Genomic DNA, 16,832 nt, shown 5'->3' with positions numbered 1-16,832 from the left:
TCATTCAACTTTATTTTCTTCATTTTATTTAATTTAATATGAAAGTTATGACTGAAACCATTTGTGCGTTTCTTAAAGTCAGCTTGTTTCCAGAATGTAGCCTACTTAATAATCATTATATCAAGTTATTGTGTCATATTTACACAAAGACATCTGTAGCCAAGGAAAGCTATCCTTTAGAGAATGAAATCAACTGAAACGAGGCTTAACTTCGCCAGTTTGACAGCAGGCTGCCAATTTATCATCGCCACTAATTACCTCCAGCTGTGGCTGAGTGGTGGTTTTACGCGAAGATCGATAAGGAAAGATAGAAGGATAGAAATCTGTTGCGATGAAAACAAAGTGGCATCTCTATATTATGTGGAGTGTTTTATCACTTGGCCTTCTCAGCTGTGCAGCGGACACTAATGAATCTGCATCTGCACTTAGAAGGAAAAAGATTGTCAAACTGGGCACTACGAAATCCATACCCGACGCAATCAAACTGTCAGTAACAGGCGAGAGAAAATCCGGCCAGAGGGTACTTACCGGCTCCTCTCCATTGTTTCAAATTAGCTCCCAAACGTCACCTGTAACGCCTCGATTCGTGCGTCCAGAAAAGCCTGAAGCAAAGATCCGGTCGGACTTTGCTGCACTTCCAGACGTTTCTGTGACCTGCTCCACGTCTGATTTTGTCGTGCGAGTCAAACCAGCTTTCTACGGGCTGGGTGCTGAAGCTACGGAGCTGAAATTGGGTAGCACCTGCAAAAGCAACGGGGTTCTTAGACCATACGGCGACCTGCTCTTCACATATCCTCTGACAGCGTGCGAGTCACAGCGTGAGGTATTGTGTCCAAGACTGTTACTTGTTCCCAGCGTAAACCTACTTTTTAAAGTTTTAAATCTCAATTTACAATCCCTCCTGACAGCTGCCCCATGGTTATCTGGTCTACAAATTCGTGCTCCATTATGAGCCATCGCCAAAACGATTCCCAAGCAGAGCGCATCGGGTGGATGTCGAGATTGAATGTCGTTATCAAAGGTCGGACTTGTTCCTCTATGTTCAGTATTTTGTGTGTCATGTCTTGGCCCACTAATTACAACTTTCAAAACCTCCATCCTGCTCAGGAACCATCATGTCTACCAACTGGCTGTTCAGCCCACCTGGCAAACTGCTGTTGTGCGTAAAAGGCTGAAAGGACGTCCTAATGACTTCCAAATTGAACTGATGGATGGTATGCATAAAGAATTATTCGTAGCATATTAGGATGTAAAATTTTTGACAAATGTCAATCAAATGGCTCCATGTGATGTGATTCCCTTTTCACAAACTCTTAGATTCATGGAGCAGACCAGCCATGTCTCAGGTGTACCAGCTTGGGCAGACAGTTAATTTCCAAGTTACTGCTTCTCAACTTCCCACTGGATGGAAACTGTACATCAATACCTGCTATGCTGCTCCATCCAGTGGCTCTAAATCGTCCCTCAAATACACAATCATTGACAATTTTGGGTATGTATTGTAGACCGATGTATTGATTTTGCCCTTGGTGCTCTGACTTGCAATCAGCTGAGATCAGTGTGATCTTGTTGCCATCCATAGCTGTATGCTGGACAGCAAGAGGGACCCAGGGGCCTCTCAGTTCATCTCTCGCACAGACAAGACCCTGAGATTCTCCATGAATGCCTTCCAGTTCATATCTGACCCTGACACTGAGGCGAGTGTCAAGTAGCTTTAGGATTCCCTGAATTCAAATCATTTTGACTACAGCTTAATCCTGTCTTCATTTTCAGGTCGACCTTCACTGCAAATTATTTGTTACATCAGAGGAACTGGGTCCTGCTCATAAATCATGCACCTACAGAGGCAATAGGTGAATTTTAACACTAAATTAATTTGCTTACCAGGACTATGAGCAGAATTTGACCAGACTGAGCATATTTGTACATCTGTGTTGATACTAGGTGGGAGGCCCTAGCTGGTGACGACTCTATATGTGAATGCTGTAACTCACAATGTGTGACCTCTAAGCCCCGGAGAGCCATGATGGAAGGTCTGTGAATTTTTTTTTTTTTTTTAGCTTTTATTAGATTTTTATTTACCGATGCCTAGTCAGATTGGATGTTTAGTGGTTGTTTTAACTACATGCAATATGACTTCAGGTGTCAGCCAAAAAATGAGGTGCATTACTGCAAAGTGATTTCAAAATCTTCATCATAAAAAATGACATCTGACATCTAATCTTTCCAAGGCTCTGCCAGCAGTGGGTCAATGTCGGTCTCTGATCAGCCATACACAACAGAAGATGGCTTTCTCCCAGTCAGTCCCTCCCGAATCACCATGACAAGAGAGGGAGAGACCACAACTGCGCAAGAAAACCTGTGGGAAAATGTGGATGTACTCCAGTATCACGATGGAGAAGAGCAAGGCTCCACAGAAGAAGAGGAGGAGGAGGAGGAGCTTGAAGATGATGAAGAAGAAGAAAGCAGAAGAGGGCTTATCCTTGAAGTGATGACAGAACCTGAGCCAGAGACATTTGTTTTCAGGGACAGGGTCTTAGTGGAGGAGGGGAAAAAGTCTGAAGAGAAGGATTCAAGTGGGTTAAGAGAGGCTGGATCAGGGTATGAAGCAGAAGAGAATTTTTTAGAGAGTGGAGAGGAGGAAGGATTTGAGGGATGGGAAGGTGAGCAATTTGTCCACTTGAAACATCAGAAGGAAGGTGAAGTGTTGCGTAATTGGGCGCAGTTAGAGCAATTGTTATCACATGATGACTTACAGAGAGAGGTACAGCCGTTGAACTCTAAAGGTGAGGAAGAACGTAGGAAGTACACAGGTAGAAGTGAAGAGGCTGAGAGCACAAGAGCCTCTGAAGTGGAGAGGGGGAATGATGATCTGGCAGATGTTGTGGATGATGAGCAGCTGACTTGGTATTTCACATGGAGGTAGTATTGGTTTAATGAATCAATGCTGTTCTAACTCTCCATAACATAAGGCTTGTGTGACTAACTTCAATAAAAAGAAACATGAAAATGCAGTTAATGGACTTTGGTGGCATAACTTGATATCAAACTATGTCTAAAATGTTTAAGTGTATGAATTGATTGATTCAAAGATTGCCAATAGTAGCTATAACATTATTGTGCAAGAGATATTAGTGACTCCAATACAGACATGGGAAGAAATTTCAGGAAAACTGCAACATTGGAACACAAGATCTTGCTCAGTCACTGACCCAATTTCATCTCTCCATAGATCTTTATTCTTTTATAAATCATTTATTACATTAGTCTCTGAAACCAGTTTGAAATATATTAAACTGAAACACAGAAATATACCATTGTTGGAGCAACAACTATGAGGAAAGGCAAAGCCCCCCCATTATCAGTAACTAAAAGCAGCAGAAAACATGCTCCAAAATAATTATTTTTAATATAACTTGACATGAATGCTCTTTTTCTGTGAAAATGATTTACATTAATGGTTGTGTTCATGCAAAGTCTTGAAACAAAGAATGACGTGGGATTTTCCAGAAAACAACATGAATTTATATCAACTGATTAATGACAGACATCAATGTCTGTTGAGACCATCCTCTGAGCATGACAGAAAAATAACTTAAGATCATTATACTTTGATAATTATTTATAAATGGTGCAGAAACTCCTTTGGGAAAACATAGAGCAGAACTCATCATTACTATTGAATTTACAAATGTATGCTATATTTACAGATGAGTCCCCAAAAGTCCCATTGTCAAGATCATTGACTACAAGCTCTGATTCAGCAGGGCGTAAGTGGTACAATCATTTTTAGACACTAGAGGGCAGTATATTCCCATCTTTTGCAACAGTAAAGCTCAGAGGACCATCTGGCAAAAATATACTGTATTTACGCTTAGTAAAATGCAAAATACATACTTGAGAAAATTAATACCCACACCATAAACATCAGATTTAAACTTTTCAAAATGCCATTTCTGAAATAATCCAGTTTCTTGTCTCTCACGTGAACACCAACTTGCAGCAAAGTCAGTGTTACTGGTAGGTCCTTCCCAGGTCATTGTCTTCAGTCAATACCATCATGTGGCTCCTCCTTCAACAGAACCTGCTGCTGTCATGTTTGTTTTATCTGAAGTATGGAAGTATAGAGGTTGGAAAATATAGGCAAAGTTAGTTTGATGGAGTGTAGAAAGAACTGTACAATATTTTTGTAATAATGATAATGTCGGTCCACAGGCTGCTACGTTGGTCCAGATTGAAATATCTTAAAAACTATTGGATGGATTGCTGTGAAATAACTTTGGTTATAAACCAAAGTACAGCAAATAAAAACATTTGGACCACATCATCAAACACCTGCTTAACAAATTCCCATCAGCCTCAGCTGTACTTTGTGTTTGTTGCCAATTAGAAAATTGTTAGCATGTTAACACTCTAAACAAACATGGTGCACGTGGTAATCATTATACTAGACGAATGGCAACAAGCATGTTAACACTGTGCTAATGTTAGCGTGTTGACATCAGCTCTATGGACTGCTGTGCCCAAGTACAACCTCACAGAGCTGCTAATGTGGCTATAGACTCTTAGCCTTTTTCATACTCTTGTTTCAATCAAAAAAAACATCACATCATTATAGTCTAAGTCTCATGTGTATTAATTACAGTTGGTTATCTCTCTTACCCCCAACACTCTCTGGCTGTGCTTCCTGTCCTGCAGTTTGCTCTGCCTCTTCATTGGTCTCCATCTCTTTGGCCTTTGTTTTGGGTTTTTTTGCAACAGGTGGTGGCATCTTGACTTCCTTTGTTACAGAGGAAACATCTGGGTTGTTCTGTGAGGTTTCTGTCGCCTCCACTGTAGGCTTGGTCTCTATCACCGCCTTGTTGCTGCTCTTAGAGAAGATAAAGCTGGCTGTGCTGGAGGGGGACTTTCGGGAGTCTACTGGTGATGTAGGTGAGTGCAGGCTGAGGCGAGATGCAGGGCTGTCTTTTGATCTGGCTGCTGTCCTCAGGCGGATGGCCTCCTGTAGGTTCATGGAAGGCGAGGTCGTCATGGCAGTAGGAGGCTTTTTGGGCATAGGTGAGAGGACTGTGGCTGAAGATGCGATTGAGATCACAGCAGACTGGGACTTGGGCAGAGTTGGTTCTGATGGGATTGTGACAGGTGGAGAAGTGGATGTGGGAGATGTCAAGATCAGAGATCGTCTTATGGGCTTCTGAGGAGCCTCACCATTGGCAGATGGACCTGGCACCTGATTGTTGGGCTGCTCGGTCATCATGGTGACCTGGGCCTGTTCCTGAACTTTGGGAGGCTCAGGACTGCTATTGACAGACCGCAGCTTAACCAACTGAAGAAGGGAAGGGGTGACAATGGGAGTGGGTTCCTCTTGTACAACAGGGGCAGAGAGCAGCTCTGGGCTTTGGTTTTCTGTACCTGGTGGGCTAAGCTCGATGCTGGCAAGATCCTGCGCAGGAAGAGGTGGAGGTGAAGGAATGTTTGCCAGTGGAGGAGGAGTGGTTTCAAGAGCTGGTGGGATGGAGGCTTCATCTGGTAATGAAGGGGAGGCCTCCTGGGTTGCTGGACCAACAGTGTTCTGGGATGGAACCTGAGATTGAGGGAGAAACTCTGAGGGAGGCGGAGGTGGAATACTCTGAGGGGGAGTGAGAATACTGGTACAGGAAACAGGGTTCGTTTCAGATTCAGATGGGATGCTCTCAAATGGAACATCAATTTTTTGCTCTGTTGACTGGGGTTGTGACTGAAGGGAAGTCACAGGTTCAGTGGGAAGTGGAGGTGAAATACTTTGTGGTTGAGGAAGTTTGCTTTCAGGTGATGCTTCTTCCAAAGTTTGAGGTACATTTTTTTGACAAGATGTAGGAGCAAATTCTTCAGCAGGCAAAACGGAGTCCTTGATAACCAGAGGAGGAGAGACCTCTTTAACTGGTGGAGGAGATACCACGTTAACCAATGTGGGGGAGACACCCGTAACAGGAGGAGGAATGACTTGTTCCAAGGGAGAAGGAGACTCTTTAGGCATCCCAGGAGAAACCTTCATGGGTGGTGGAGGAGATTTTTCTTCAGGTGGCACAGGATAAACCTCTTTAGGTGGCAGAGGAGAGACTTTTCCAGGTGGCACAGGAGAAACCTGTTTAGGTGGCAGAGGAGAGACTTCTCCAGGTGGCAGAGGAGAAACCTCTTTAGGTAGCAGAGGAGAGACTTCTTCAGGGGGCGGAGGACAAACCTCTTTAGGTGGTAGAGGAGCGATTTCATCAGGTGGCGGAGGAGAAAACTCTTTAGGTGGGGAAAGATTGACCTCTTTACTCTTGGGAGGAGAGACTTCTTTACCTGGTGGAGGGGGAGCTGTATAGGGTGGTGGAGGAGGGATATTAAGGGGTGGTGGTGCAATCCCCTGGGATGAACTAGTCTTCAGTGTTTCAGCCTCTGTGGTCACATTAACACAATCTGTTTTCACAACTGGTACAACAGACGTAGTTGTGCAAGCAGAGTTAACCTGCTCAGTGTTTGCTGTACCAGGAATGGACTTCTCTGGTGGCACCTGCATAGGCATAACTAACCTTTCCTCATAAAATAACGGGGGAGGTGGACAAGGGAAATCTATGTCATCAGGCCCATTAAGTAATGGACCCACTTGGTCTATTGCTGGAGGTGGTGGGGGCCAGGATGACTCAGGGGACGCAACAGCTTGCACTGGAGGCGAAGAGGGAGATGGAGAAATGCGTACTAATGAAATGGTGGGTAATGTATCAGTGTTAGTCTTTCCTTCTGTTGCTTGTGTAGATGTCTTCTTCGATTCTTCTTCCTTCATTGCTGCCAGCTTTTCTCCACGTTTCTCTACAGCCTTAGCTAACATGCCATTTAATCTCTCACTAACTCTTACTGTTTCATCTTTTTCTGTCACTTTGCTACTTCCTTTCAAATCATTCTGCTCAACCAGTCTTTCATTGTTCTCTTTGAGAATCTCTACATTCAAAAACCCACTTTCTTGAACTTTCTTTGTTTTCACAGAGCCCTCTGCAGATGCAGAGGGAGACTGCCTTTGTTGTCTCCTGTCCTTAGGATTCTTCTTTATGATGGCGTAAGTGTTATCAGGTGCTGGGGGTCCCAGCAGCAACTCAAAGGTACGCTTATTGTGAGCCCATACCTCTGGGGGAGGGGGAGGAGGTGCATGGACTTTAGGTGGCGGAGGGATATTAAAGAGCTCTTTCAACGCCCGTACAGAGGGGCTGACACTGACAGTGTCAACTGAAGCATCAGCAGTGGATTTTGTGTTTTCAGAGGCCTCTGGCTCTGTGAGAGGGGATGGAGCTGAACCAGCATGAGTGGATCCAGGAAATAACCTTTGAAGCTTGGCTAAAATGCCTCTCTTGTGCCTTGGAGATGAGCTGTGGGGAGGTTTAGAAAGCTGTGGGGATGTGCAATCTTGACTTGAGTAGCCACTGGACGGGGAGATCATTTTGCTTAGCTTATTCTCCTGAAGTGGTTCCTGCTTCTCTTTTGTAGCATCTTTAGATTCTTCTACTTTTGCAGCTTCTTCTGTCTTCACTGCCTGCAGCTGGGATTTAAATGGACTGAATGACCCAGAGCCTGTAGAGTCATCCAGAGAGCTAGTGTCAGCATTGTAGTCTGGACTGTCCATGATCCTCAAAGACACAGGAGAAGGTCCAGGTTTGTTTTTTTCATTTTCCTCACCTGAGACTGAGACGTTATGGAGAGAGGATTCCCCTGAATTGGTCCTAACTTCAGCCAGATCCCGTGAGCGTCGCTTCAGCTTATTGTGAAGGGAATAGGAGCGGTTTGGAGGAGGAGGAGCCCGCTTGGGCTTCATGACAGAGAGGCTACGCACAAAGGGCCCCTCATTCTTAGTCTTGCCTCCCTTACTAATGAGCTTGCCATTAGAGGTGCATGTTGAAGCCTTGCTGATGGAGGAGTGAACACTGACTTTGTCTTCCTTACCAGAGGCATCTCCATCTTGCGACCTCTTCTGTCTAGGGGTGCTGCTACTGGAGATGGTTGATGAGTCAGATACCAAGGTCTCTGAGGACTCAGAGTTGCTCCAACAAGAGCTATCAGACAGATGGGAGGCATTGTATTGAGAAGCGGAGGTGATGTTCGAGGCTCTTGAGGAAGTGGATCTGGTGGAAGCACGGGAGGGAGCCGGGCTGGACAGCAGCAGGCTGGTCTTGCTGACAGTGCGGACGCTGCTGCGGCTCCGCCCACGACTGATTTCCACCACCTCGATGGAGGGTGGCAACACAGCATTGGGAATTATTTTGGACATGTAAGCAGCCTGGGGAGACATTGACATGACGGGGCTGGGCGGCTCCGGCTGGAGGCTGTTGGCAGTAGTCATCCAGGGAACAGCCAAGGACCGAGGCCTCTGCCCACCTGACAAGTCAGGGCCCAAGCGATGCAGCAGGGCCAAGTCATCCCTATGACTAGCATGGGTGGCAAAAAGCTGCTGATCTTGGTGTTTTCTGATGGGCTGGATGACTCTTGTAGCCCGAAAGCTGGGACTGGCTTCTTTTTGGGACTCTGCTGCCAGCTGTGGCTCATCAGTGGTCATGCTGTCATCAGTCTCACCATTATAAAGCTGTTCCTCTTCTAACTTCGAAGACGCTGTCCAGCCCACTCTGTCCAGACCTGACGGAAGACAAAAGGATTAATTAATACAACTTCATATTAAAAGTTAAGGGAATGGACTTGTAATGGACACTGTGTAGGGTAACAGGGGTAAAACAATCACAATAAGACAAAAATGTAACAACAGAAGACATTAACTAATTTGATACCATTATATTTTTGAATATAGAATGTTCTCCAGTCATATAATTGAATCCACAAACAGATTTCTTTTGTAAGGCATACACTTAAAAGATAAGCTACATACCCAGCTCTCTCTGGACATGCTGTGGGATACCCCCAACAGTCTTCCTGTGTCGTCTTCTTGTCTTGGCCTTTTCTGACTTTTTCCCAGAGTTTAAGGGCCTGAATGTTGATCCTTGGCAAACACAGGCAGGGGAGAAACGATGATATTAGCTACAGACACAATCCTTTCGTAAATCCTTAAAGCGCAACATTTTTAACTAAATCCAAACCTGTTCATATGACACTTCAAATCAGTAAGTTTATGTGTGTACATCACCAGATGTTCCATAATGACCAAGAGTGGATATGAACAGCATTTTGCTTGTGATGAAGTTACCTTGCCTGGTGAGTCCAGAGCGGGATGATCTTGTGGACACAGATGATTGTACCGAGACAACCGAAGATGTATCAGCAATGGTGCTGTCTGTCATAAACCCTTCACCATCACCTTCTGTTTGGACTGTCATTGCGGACTGGCAGAAGCAGAAATACAATTATCTGTTAATCCCTTTGGAAGGAAAAAAAAATCACCTGAACTGTGCATTTGTAGTGTGTGCAAACAGCAATTCTGGGTGTGATGTGTCACTTACAATTGTGCTTTCGTTATCTTGGTACACCACTCCATTATTGGTTTCTGCAAAGAGAGCAATATTTAACTCTGCAGATTTACAATGCCATTTAAAATTCTTAGTAGTGTTTATACCCTCAGGTACACACCCTCTTAAAAAAACAATCAGCAAACAGTTATCAACATGTTGGCACAGGACACCTCTAATTTACTGCTGAGCTGTAAGATTGCATCACTTGTGTTTTGTACCTTCTTGCTGCATCATTTTCAATCCTTCCAGGGCCTCCGTGTGGAGGTCCTCCAAGTACTTTGGCCTGCTGGCCTCAATGAACACGTTCTCCTGCAGCAATGGGGGTGCAGGGGTCTTGTCATCATCATTTCGCTTTGGGACGGCTAGAAGTAGAGAGAGAGCGGAGAGGGGATCAGCATGGATAAACTCAAAGCTCTGGTTTACTGTAACAGTAGATAAAGAAGCCATATGGACAGGACAAGAGCATTCAGGTCTCTGCTGGACACATTTAAGCCTAGAAACAATAAATAATGTTTCAGAGTTAATGAGATGTATAAAGAAAAACAAAATTAAGGGTTGAAACCCCATGATTAAATGCTGGGGACTTTGACAACAACTTCTAAGAAGGCGTTATATAAAAACCCAGAAATGTTTGCTCAGTTTTACCCCTTTTACCAGCCAACAGTGAGAAGGAAATTAATAAAACTGGTGTCAGTTCTACTTGCAATGCAGGGCTAGACTAGAGTTAGAACTGTATCAATTCTATCTCTAGTTAATTATTTTTAAAAAAAAAACCCATAGTAACATGTCAGAACCATTGGCACCAGCCAAAAAAAAACACATTTGCTTTGTGATACAAATTACACTCAGTCACATGAACTTTAAACATGACAAAAAACCTGACAAACCTCTTCTAATGCCTTACTGTCATACAAAGTGAAGTGGATTTACTGGTTTCAATATTGCTGTGTACTTAGAACATACAAAACTCAGAATGAATTACTGCATACTGACTACATTTCAAAAAAAACTTAATCATTTCAAATAGGAAACTCAATAAAAGCCTGATAAAATTCAATAAAAAGAGTAGTTGGCTACATTTTTTGTGGACAGCTAACCACCTGACATGTGATGCAACTGTGTAATACAGGTTGTGTCCTCACATTTCCAGGCCACAGTGTGGGATCATTGGGCTAACAACCTGCTAAGACACATTTATGTAATGGAGGCAGCTGCTCTACATTTAGCCACCTACTGTTCTCTAGTGTCCACACTGTCACTGTAAGACCATGCTGGAATTAGCCTTGACAGCCATGTGCTCAGTGATCGCTACTAATTATTACCACTGTCGCTTCTGTAACAGCATTAGAAGTGCTCCAGTATAGAAAATTCCAATAATCAATTATCTATAAATGTGCAAAATTCTAATTATTTTTTATTACCCTTAAAGAACAGGTGTAATGTGAATCACAGCACAATATGCATCAGCAGAGTAAACATTATAAGCTGACAGTGGGTTTTTTTTTCATGGTCTACACTTAAATTACTTTACTGCTTGTCTTAGGAGAGCTAGTTGACCCAGCCTGTCCTGGTCATAGTTGAATAGCAAATACATTTCAACAATCAGGGCAGGTGTAATTGGTTTGGGTCATAAACCAATCAGGTCTGTTGATTATTACAATCAGACATTTACTGCTTTCACTCACCTTTCTTTTTGAAGACTGCTGGAAAGCAGTAGACATTAGAATTGAGGTCATTAATCAGAAGCACCACCATGACTTCGCTTATATCTCTTCAAATAATCCAAAAGTGCACCAAAAACTATGACAAAGTTGTTTTAAAGGAAGTGGAAGAAAATCAAAGTCTTGTCAGATGTACAGCTATGGTTTATCAGTTTGCCATCAGTTTCAAAAAAACATCCCAGAAGATGAAGAAAGGATGATAATCTTGCTTGTTTTTTAGATTAAGTTGTTTTTGTCAGTTCAGGTCCATGCGGAGAGGAGAAGTTCTCAACAGCCAATACACATTCAGAGCTCAGACACTAATCCTCTACAGCCTAATTCCTGCCATCCCTCTCGTTCCCCATCTGCAAATACGCTTGCTCTGGGATTGGTCAGTCAGCACACAGATCAAACTGAGATCATACATATAAACACAGAGGAGAAAGCTGTTGTCAAGGATTTCAGGGCATCACAGGTGGCTCCCTCTTGAGCCGCAGCTTGAGTTGTGTTCATAACTATTATACTACTTTGTTACATCCTATGGCATTATCACTATAGAAATCCAACATAGCAAATGTATTTACTTCCCCACATTCATTTATTAAGAGATAGACTAGTTTTATCATGTAGCCACAAGGGGGAGTAAGTGAATTGAACTAATTCATTCCTTAAACAAGATTAAAAACATGTTTAAAAAGAGGCCTGCAGCTCCACAGCACATGGTCACACATGTGAAATATGTTCCCCATTGTTTCCAGCAGCAGTACGTTAGGATTGTAATATGTTAAGAATACAGACAACAACAGTGGATTTATTTCTCAATTCATGGAGAACTGAAAACTAGAAATGTATTTTCTGAACTATAAAAGCATCAAACTTTTATTAAACTTGTTCTTGAGTCAAATTTCTTATGTTATGTTGGGACAAATACTTTGTTGTAATTATTTCTTCTCCTTTTCACTTTCTATTTAGGACACCTCAAGCTCATCTGCAGTGAATCGGCTTTATTCACTTCCTGGTGTGCTGAGCAGACATGACATGGAATGTATGACATCTGAACAAGTGGAAAACATTCCCATGGTTGTGATCCTACTGAGTGACTCAAACGAAAGCGGTTTACAAGGAAAAGAGCAGAAATTAATCACATGTGTTACCAGTACCTAGTAACGCATAGAAATACTGTAGATCACTACTAAAGTGGATAGCTTTGCCTGTAGATAAACAGAAAGTTGATATGTGTGTGTAGGGTAAAGTCAGTCTAGGACAACACTAACAGTATCCAGTTACCATGACTGAACACGCCTTACTGGAGAGGCATGGAGTGGTGGCTGGGACACGGCTACACGTTAATGAGGGGCTCAAATTATCACTGGTTCTGTGATCACATTGTAATTGTGTCCATATTAATCACTGACATATTAAAGACGCCATCTGTCACTGGTGGATTGCTGGCGACATTAATGGGCTGGAAGTGATTATGTATGAACCCCAAACTGATGTTTACATCTCGGATTTGGATAAACACACTAAATCTAATGTTTCTGTGTGACCAATTTATTCAAGTTGCAGCCCCCAGAGAGGAAAAACAATGTGTGGAAGAAAATCCTCTGGAGGAATTATGCTTACATTTAATCAGATTTGCTGTAAATAATAGTGGCTTTAAAGGAGAATGTATTAAATGAGTAAACAGCTGTTGGGAAGTTTTGTTTTGATAAAATATGGATTCTCTGGAAATAGACAGAGAAAGAAGAAAACATGTTACTACTGTAAAGAGCCAAACAGACAGCAGTGAGGAGTGTTTGTTATTTGCAACCATGGAGATACTAAGTAACTTGAAGCTATGACTACCCATTTTAGATGAGCAATACTGTTCTGTGACTGATTAAGATGTTAAAAAAGAGACAGAAACGGAAAGGCAGAGTCACCACTGACATGTATAGAAGTCGTAGATTGAGATCAGGGGTCTCCAGTTACCTTCCTTGGAGCCAGATCTGTCCCATAAGACAAGAAGAGCCATCATGTGTTTGAATTTATTGTTGAATCTAGCCCATTGTGGTTTTTACCACATTTAGATTTTTACTTTAATCATTTTTTTTCTATCAAGGCCACAAATCAGAGTATACATTTTGGCTTTTTATCTCAAATGTGACTTTAACTAGCTGTGACTAACTGTGCAACCAATCTACATTAACACTGATTTTACCACAGCACATCTTACACCAGGACTGCAGCCAGGATGGAAAAATATCTTAATTGTTTGGATTTTAGTTATTATTAGTGTTAGCTTAGTTCAGTCTAAAGAAACACTGGAATCAGACTACAAAACACCAACGTATGTACCTCAATTTTAATTGTAGAAAGTTAACCCCCAGATGCATATACCCACTCGATTTAACTGTTAGCCTGTTGACTAGGTGTAATCATCACACATCTGTCCCAAACATATGTGCTAGTAGAGGCCTACAAACCCTATAGTGGGTTCAGGAGGCTGTTATCACCCATTTATTTCAGTGAGCCAGTGTTGCTGGAGCCCAGCAGGCGCAGAAAGCTTGTTATCAGGCATGTGACTGTCACATGATTGTCAAGTTTATCTGCAAAAACAAACAAAACGGCAGACATTCCTTTTATTCTCAGTGGAAAGTGTAATATTTTAACAGAATTTCGGCATTAAAATTTGTTTTGATGACACTTCTGGCAGATATTGAATTTTCAGTGAACGTATATGATGCTTAGTTTGCCATTTAGTATGAAGATTTTTTCAGATTAAGATTAACTGAATTTGGTATTCAGAGTTTGAAGCTTTGCGATTGGCTGAATGGTTAAAGTTTTCTTTTAATGATATTTTAAAGATTTCTCCAAAAAAAAAAAAAAGTCCTTGCGAACTCGATAGGTTAATGCTGAAGCCATCAGTTTTTATTATGTCTCCTTGTATTCTGAGAAATAAAGGGTTTATTTGCCAAAACGGAAACTGGAAGAACCACCAACCCAAAACCCCATTTCTAGAATACTAGCTAAAATATCTGATATAAACCAACATCTTTACTTTCCTTCATATATATCTTCTGGATGCACTGTATTACTAGATAGGCCGTAGATATTTGATATACTCAGTAGATATATCTTTTGATGACCCTGTTTTACAACCCTACTTTGCAAACCGGAAGAACTACAACTGTGGTGCTGATTTGTATCAGGCTGCATGGCACAGCTCTATGGCATTGTAGTTTTTAAAAAATATTAATGTTTTTCATAGAATTGGAAGTTGTAAATACTGAATTGAGAGGTCAATCAGTATTTCTAAGCGGGAGCCGGGTAGAATCTTTATACGGACATATTTTACTCGCCAGGTTGGGACTTTCCAACAATGTATTTGGTTTAGCTCTACAACAAAGTTTTAATTTGCTCATTTCCTTGACACAAGCCATCACAGGTCTTTGTGTGCAAGCATTCAAAGAATGTGTCTTGGTGTTTGCTCCCAAAAAGCAAAGCACAGAAGAATTAAAATAAACAAAATAATAATAAAAATAATGAAGTTGAATTTTAAATAAATTGACATTTTAAAATCTATTTACAGAATGTAATAGTAATGAAATGGTATATAAAACTCTAAATTAAAATATTGACTCTATAAAAGGAAATATGGACAAAAATGATTTGAATGAAATATGTGAAGGTGACAAGAGCTGCAATTAAATGTGACATGTGCATAAATAATAAAATGAATGCAATGCACTGCATGAAGTCCAGAAAGTCCAGTTTGACAACCCCATCTTCATCCTGTTTATATGGTCACGGGACTTTCTCACACACACACACACACACACACACACACACACACACACACACACACACACACACACACACACACACACACACACACACACACACACACACACACACACACACACACACACACACACACACACACACACACACACACACACACACACACACACAGATCAAATAGTTACATAGAATAATATATACATATACAAATAACCTAATAGCTCAGATAACTACACTATGCAAAGAGACTCATTAAAACAACATTCAACTACATGGTTTCAGTGACAGCAGCATCCATAGCAACCACCACAGCAATAATAGAAAGCCTGAAAAAATCTATGTCATCACTGAAAAACTAAACATTATTATGCATTCACTGAATGAATATTCCAAACATAAAATGCACATTACTCATTAGAAATGTAATCAAAATGCATCTTTATGCCGAAACTATCTTAAAATATTGCACTTTCCACTGAGAATAAAAGCAATGTCAGCCATTGTGTTTGTTTTCACAGAGAAACGTGACAGTCACATGCTTAATAACAGGCCTTCTGTGCCTACTGGGCTCCACCAACACTGGCTCATTGAAATAAATTGGTAGTAACAGCCTCCTGAACCTACTAGTACATTACATATTTGAGACAGATGTGGGATGACAACCCCTATTCAATAGGCTGATAACAGTCAAATCAGGTGCAATATCCCACACACACCTCATGTCCCTGCCCTAACTTGCCCCTCTCTTTTGTTTTGCAGCACCAGGCAGACAGCCATGCAGAAACATTCTCTCCAGCTCTGAGGGTGCTGTCTGCCAGGTGCTTAAGCCTCTCTAATCAGCACAAAACCAACTGAACACAGTGCGATGACAGTGGGAAAGAGCTGCTGGCTCGCTGTGTCTCTGTGAGTCCAAGTACATGTACAGTGTGGCGATGCATCCTGGTCAAAGCTTGTGTGCTCCATTGACTATTTTCACACTCTTGCATTTTAATTAATTAAACATCAACATCAAAGCAGAACAAAAAAGGAAGGAAGAAATGTTGATAACAATCCAGGTAACAGACATTGACCTGCATCAACTGGCCCGCAGGGTTACACTCTAATTCACTGTCAGACAACACAATCTGTATGCCAGCAAATCAGTATTCATCAGACACATCTAAAAATATTTCCAGGATGCACACAAATAAATGCATATCAGGATCGTCACTGTTGGCACCAGAGTCATTATACTAATTTAAGTCCTGAATATTAAATCAACAGCCTTTATCTGTCATTTCACACTTTAGAGGAGTGAGAAAACTCAGAGACATCAGTACCAGCTTCACAGCGATATGGCTCTCTGGACAGACTTAGCCATAAGCAACAAATCAAATCCCATTTAAAAGCTGTGCAGGAGAATGTAAAGTATTCAGGGCTGCTAGTGTCTGTTTAATGTAAGCACAACTTTGCTACAGGTGTTTACTGTATGTTATTACAGACAATACAACTGTGTTATGTGTGATCTAACTGTCCATCTAACACTTAATGAAACTTTTAACTTGTCCAGTGAGACATCTCCATCAGCCTCCATCAGTTTAGTGGTTATCAGCATGCTAACACACTGAACTAAAATGGCGAACAGAGAAAACATACCTACTAAACAAAAGTATGTTTTTAAAGGCTTTTTAACATTATGACATTTAACTCAAAGTGCCCCTCTGTGCTTTAGTACCTCTGACAATGATGCTAGTGTGGCTGTAGACTCTTCTTTAGCATTAATTCTACACCTTTTGAATAAATTAAATGATAGATCACCACCCTAACACCACTGGGCACTAAAACAGAATGTTTTACTGATTTAAAGTTCCTCTAATATATACAAGGGGCGCTTATCACTGCA

General features: G+C 41.6%; 2 protein-coding genes across 2 annotated transcripts in view; one reads left to right on the top strand and one right to left on the bottom strand.

The window, feature by feature from the left end:
- Positions 1–331: 331 nt before the first annotated feature.
- On the top strand, positions 332–2,926 carry LOC134000443 (zona pellucida sperm-binding protein 3-like). The gene is made up of 9 exons (XM_062439783.1): positions 332–823; positions 909–1,021; positions 1,108–1,214; positions 1,318–1,492; positions 1,583–1,697; positions 1,774–1,853; positions 1,945–2,033; positions 2,232–2,377; positions 2,759–2,926. The coding sequence occupies exons 1-9, from the start codon at positions 332–334 to the stop codon at positions 2,924–2,926; spliced, it is 1,485 nt and encodes a 494-aa protein (XP_062295767.1).
- A 286-nt stretch (positions 2,927–3,212) lies between these two features.
- Positions 3,213–16,832, bottom strand: part of LOC134000614 (uncharacterized protein KIAA1522 homolog) — a 28,356-nt gene continuing 14,736 nt past the window's right edge. Inside the window, exons 3-8 of the mRNA XM_062440005.1 lie at positions 9,683–9,826; positions 9,456–9,499; positions 9,203–9,338; positions 8,888–8,998; positions 4,663–8,640; positions 3,213–4,108 (exon numbers count right to left, since the gene is read on the bottom strand). Coding sequence (XP_062295989.1) covers positions 4,059–4,108; positions 4,663–8,640; positions 8,888–8,998; positions 9,203–9,338; positions 9,456–9,499; positions 9,683–9,826 — 4,463 coding nt within the window. The 3' untranslated portion in view covers positions 3,213–4,058. The remainder of the gene's footprint in view (positions 4,109–4,662; positions 8,641–8,887; positions 8,999–9,202; positions 9,339–9,455; positions 9,500–9,682; positions 9,827–16,832) is intronic.

The sequence above is a fragment of the Scomber scombrus genome, chromosome 19, assembly GCF_963691925.1.
Source record: "Scomber scombrus chromosome 19, fScoSco1.1, whole genome shotgun sequence".
Taxonomy (NCBI): domain Eukaryota; kingdom Metazoa; phylum Chordata; class Actinopteri; order Scombriformes; family Scombridae; genus Scomber; species Scomber scombrus.
This window is presented reverse-complemented; position numbering and strand designations above follow the sequence as displayed.